The sequence below is a fragment of the Nicotiana sylvestris genome, chromosome 6, assembly GCF_000393655.2.
Source record: "Nicotiana sylvestris chromosome 6, ASM39365v2, whole genome shotgun sequence".
Taxonomy (NCBI): Eukaryota; Viridiplantae; Streptophyta; class Magnoliopsida; order Solanales; family Solanaceae; genus Nicotiana; species Nicotiana sylvestris.
This window is the reverse complement of record NC_091062.1, coordinates 195,003,293-195,008,899: the sequence shown is the minus strand read 5'-3', so window position 1 is coordinate 195,008,899 and position 5,607 is coordinate 195,003,293. Positions and strand designations below refer to the sequence as shown.

At 35.2% G+C, this 5,607-nt stretch overlaps 1 protein-coding gene across 1 annotated transcript; it reads left to right on the top strand.

The window, feature by feature from the left end:
* LOC104247506 (uncharacterized) lies at nucleotides 1–537 on the top strand. The gene is made up of 2 exons (XM_009803547.1): nucleotides 1–312; nucleotides 430–537. The coding sequence occupies exons 1-2, from the start codon at nucleotides 1–3 to the stop codon at nucleotides 535–537; spliced, it is 420 nt and encodes a 139-aa protein (XP_009801849.1).
* The last annotated feature ends 5,070 nt before the right edge of the window (nucleotides 538–5,607 follow it).

Here is a 5,607-nt window from a genome sequence, read left to right as displayed (position 1 = left end):
ATGTCAAAGATTGAAGAGATTGACCCGCATGTTAAAGCATACTTATACGATATTGGCTACCATAGATGGTCTCGAGTACATACTACGGTGAACAGAACTTGGACTATGACATCAAACATTACAGAGTTGTTGAATGTTGTAACAAAATATGCAAGAGAGCTACCAATAGTAGAACTATTAGAGTATATGAGGACTCTTCTTGAACGTTGGACGAAGGAAAAGTTATTGAAAGCAAAGGGTACATTTACATACCTTGGGTTTAAATTCAACAAAGAGTTGGATGACAACAGAACATTGTCGTACAAGCTTAGAGTAAGATCTGATCATTTATTGCATCAAACTAATTTATACAGGACAATGTAGATAATTTGTAGATATTTTATATTTAACCGTATATGAATTGTTTTTTTATTTGTAATGTAATTGTAGGTGAGGGCTGCAACAGACTACATCCATACAATACTAGATGGTGTGAGACGCTATATTGTTTGTCTTGAAAACAAGAGATGTAGTTGTGGGCAATTCCAGCTCGATTAACTTCCTTGTCCACATGCTTTGGTTGTTTTAAGACACATGGATGAGTCTTTTGAACAATATTGTTCTCCTTATTACACAAGGAAGAACCTCTTGCGTACTTATGAAATACCAGTAAATCCCCTGCCTGATGAAAGCAAATGAAATATGCCACAACATATATTTGAAGAAGTAGTAAATCCACCTACAGGAGGGAAAAGGCAGCCAGGAAGACCTCAAAAAAAAAGATACAAAACATATGATGAAATAAATTCAAAGAAGTACAAGGTTTCATGTGGCAATTGCGGAGGAGAAAGGCATAACAAAAGATCTTGCAAGAATGCACCCAAAAAGAAATAAAATTTTATGTAGTTAACGGAATATTTCATAAAAATTGTTGGTGAGTTTAGGATAACAGAATTTGATGTGTAATTGTTGAGGTTTTTTAAGATCATAATGTAGTTAGTTAGAATTTTTATGTATTGAGATAATACTTTCATAGAGTGATTTGTTTATGAATGGTTTCTATATATATAATCTACCACTTTTTTACTATCTCTAGATTCCTTTACATAGTTGTTAATATTTTTTGCAATTTATCTACAATACAACTACAAAAAAATTAAATTAACTGGAATTGACAGAACAACTACATTATAAATCATTAGGAAAGGAGTTATATACTAAAATATTGTAGATCAAGTAATGTTTACATTCAACAAATGAATATAAAAGCAACAAAATACATTGTTAAATATTTTCTACAAATTATCTACAAAAAAACTACAACAGCTGGAGCTGACATAATAACTAGATTATAATTCAGCTAGAAAGAAGTTATATGCTAAAAATAATGTAGATAATGTGCTATTTACATTCAACAAATTGAATGTAAAAGCAACAAAATGTTTAGTTACCATTTTTACACTTTATCTACAGAAAAACAACAAAATAACTACATATTTTTGCGTTGACAGAATAACTATATAAAAATTCAGTTGGAAAGGATTTATATGCTAAAATAATGAAGATCAAGTACTGTAAACATTCAACAAGTGAATATAAAACGAACAGAATATTTTCATTTGAACTACTATACTGGATAAGAAAAAAAAACAAAGGCTACTATAATTGTAACGTAAGTCTGCTACAATTAAAATACAACAATATTGTTCAAAAACTTATCTACCATCTTTCTTCTAAACTGGCATCAACTAAACAATTGTACTACAAGTTCCATATAAAACATTACAACTACTTCTTCTTCTTCTTCTTCCTCTGGACTCGTGTTTTCTCATTCAAAGCTGGTGCACCTTTTCTCCTTGCCAATTTGCCTGTCACCTCACTTTCACTAATTGCCCCATGCTCCTACTTCTTTCTAGTATAGTCCCAAAGTAGCGCTCCGTAGCGTCTACGATGTTGGTCAATATCAAAAAGGTCTTCTGCCGGAATTGATAACTCTCCAAGACTAACATACTCTGCAAAGGCAGCAACAAATACATCACAATCGCTGCAAAGATAAAAAAAATGTCAATATTTACCAAACAATTAGAAAAAAAAGGGTTAAATGTATAGAAAGAAGATTTTTGTTACAGTGATCCTTCTTTTCACTGTGGTATCTCTCCGACGATCCATTGAATGTTAAGAGGGTCGTACAACTTTCTCAATGTATGCCTTTGTATTCTTGAAGTTGATGTCTTTACGCTTCCCATAAAAACCAGTGCATGACAAATACAAAGGGATAATAACAGAAAATTTGTTGACACAAGATTCAACAATAGGGTGATTGCGTGAAGAGACCATGGAATCATACGCATAAAGTTGCCTGTCTGCTATGTCAAAAACAACCAACACCCAGTGGAATTTTTCTACAATATTGACGGGCATGATGACATAATTAACTTCATCCCATGCAATATTTGCGAGTAGTATATACCCCAATATATATTCTGCTACAACGTCCTGAGGTTTGACAACAGAAAACTTCTTTTCTTGAGGAGAATTTTGGAACTTTTCATAAATTTGTTCAATCCTAGTCTTGAACAAACAATTTGTTGTAGTAAACCTGGTCTTGTTGTGGGGCTCATACTTGCCTCTTTTCCTCAAGTAATACATTATAACATCAATGTGCTGCAACAACAACGCATTGCATTTATACTACAAGTTATCTTCAAATAATCTACACAAACTGCAAAATAACTACAATTACATTACAAACAGAAAACAAAGCATCTACAATTATAATACAAATTATCTACAAATCAAATACATTGAATCTTACCGAGTCATTGAGGACTTGTCCGGGGTGTTCCAGGGAAAAGAACCACTCCTTCTTTTCAACCTTTTCCACTCCAAGATTTAACCATGGCTTAATTTGGTTGTCCTTTATAGAATACAAAATCTTCCTCCTATATAAACAAATAAAAATTAAAATAAAATTGTTGAATGAAGTGGATATGTAAAAGATGAATACTGAAATAAAAGTGTCAAATTGGGAAAACTAACCTCTTTGAACCAGTGTCTGTACCGTGGTATAACCACTTGTTGAATTGATCCAACAACTCAGGATCTACATTTTGGCCAATAACACTAGTAAATAAGTGCTTGAGGTGAAAAATTTGAGGTCCAACCGAGGTGCTGCCACCAGAACTGTATAAAGGGAGAAATGGTGATCGAGCATGCTTTCCCGGCTTCCTTATTCTACCTTGATGCACGGGTGTTGTTTCATCTTGTATAGGCTTGTCGAACTTAACCAACTGGGAGAAGTTATCAGGCAGCTCGAAATCATCAAGTGTAACCCCCTTCTTCTCACGTCCGGATTCTTCTGAATCACCTACATTCACATACTCTGCCTCTTTACCTACATTGCCATCTTCCTCATTCTGTTGTTCTCTTTGAGCTGCTACTGTCACTCCATGAATTGGAGATTGTGCATGCATATCTTCTCTCTCTGTAACACCATGTACATCTAGCTTAATAGAATGGTAAAAATATTGAAACATAAAGCAAATATCTCTGAATATAATTTCATACCTGCATTCTCTTCATCAACTGCATCTTCAAAATGTGTATATAAATCAACACGTGCTGGAAGATTTTCTTCACCAAGTGCACCTTCAACATGTTCTGTTTTTTTCATTAAAAATGCTAAATCATACTGGATAGTAGTGGCTTGACAGTTTAAGAAGATATGTAGGTGTGTTATAAGATCTACATAAATCTGTAGAGCTGTGCCAATATGCTGTATTTATTTGTATATATTTATATATAATGTAGACAAATTGAAGATAGTTTGTAGATAACTTGTAGATATTTTTTAGATATTTTGTAGATAATTGTAGATAAAGTGGAGTTATTTTGTAGATATCTGTTTTGCTGGTGCTGGCCTGCATTAGTTCTCCACTAGTGAACTGAAATTGGTGATTGTTCTTATCTTTTGGTTGGTCAGTATTTTGGTTGAACTCCCAGCAAACTGAAAGTTTTATATTAGTTAGGATATATATTTTAGAGGTGACATAAATAGTTTTGTTAATATGAATAAAATTCAAATGTTACCTTTGCATCAACTTGATCATTTCGACTGTTTATCACATGCAAAACAGTTTTGACTGACTCATTTATTAGTAATCGAAGGCTACCTAGTTCTTCAAAGACATCTTTCCTAAAATCTGCAAGCTTTTCATCGACCTACCTATAAAAAAATACACAGTTAACTTCAGAATATGTGTTAACATACATTAAAGAATAGATGCACTATGTATACGTCATAATGCTATTTAGGAATACATGTTACCTTCTCAAGACCTCTTTTTAACTTTCTTATTTTATAAAGAATAGACTTCTTGTCCTCTTTTCCAATTGATTATTTGGGTTCCAATGGAGGAGCATCAACTTTGGGATCCTCAGATATGTTCAACCTCTTCAATTATTGTCACGACCCAAAATCCCAACCCGGTCGTGATGGCGCCTCTCGTGAGGACAAGTCCAGCCAATCAACAAAACAGTACATCTCTTTATAATTACTTAGCAGGAATAAGTCTAAATCATGGGCAATATAATCTTAAATGCGAAATAAACGTGATAGAACAAGGAAAACCCTCCCAACTCAACCCGAAATCGAGGTGTCATAAGTCATGAGCTACCACATAGTTTACTAATATTTTACAAAGTCTGGACTTATCATAAATAACAAAGATAAGGGAGAAAACGGGGTTGCGGACGTCAACAGCTACCTCGTTACTCCTAGTCACCGCCTGGTCTGGAAAGAATCAGCGCTCAGGAGCGAACTCAGCTCTGCCTGTATCTGCACACATGGTGCAGGGAGTAATGTGAGTACTCCGACCCAGTGAGTAATAAAAATAAATAACGACTGAAAACATGAAATCTCATAACGGCACAATATAGCGCTATCCCAAGCAGTAAAATCAGTTATACAGTAAAATAGTGAGTATCAGATAATTCTTCTTTTAAAACAGTAAAGACAAATAATTTCCACAGTAAGGATAAATCAAAAGCTTGCCCCTCGGGCTCAATATGTAAATCTCAGTATAGTATCAGCCCCTCGGGCTCACTCCCAACTCACCAGCACACAACATCAGCCCCTCGGGCTCACTCCCAACTCACCACACACAAGCAACGGCCTCTCGGGCCCACTCCCAACTCACCTGGGTACCCTGCGCTCACTGGGGGTGTGTACAGACTCCGGAGGGGCTCCTACAGCCCAAGCGCAATATCAATAGGCCTGAAAGCCTTCACACATCACACACGAGGCCTGAAAGCCTCCTCATATAACACTCGAGGCCTGAAAGCCTCCTCACATCACTCAACATATCCTCACGTATGGCCCTCGGCCTCAATCAGTCCAGAAAATAATCATAAGCCTCTTGGGCATCAGTAAAACAATAGTGCTCAGCTCAACAACATTATAAATATCATTAAATCTCGAGTTGAGTATAAATGTAGCTGAGTTCACAAAATAATATAATTCAATTGGACTGAGTTCAAATAATATTTCAATTCGTGAGGAAAATAGTGATGTAAATTCACAAAAGATTTCAGATAATTGGCACGAAGCCCAAATATGGCAATAAGCCC

Coding starts and splice junctions, on each gene's coding strand:
- LOC104247506 (XM_009803547.1), top strand. CDS start 1: ATGTCAAAGATTGAAGAGATTGACCCGCATGTTAAAGCATACTTATAC. Junction 313..429: donor CATTGTCGTACAAGCTTAGA/GTAAGATCTGAT, acceptor ATGTAATTGTAG/GTGAGGGCTGCAACAGACTA.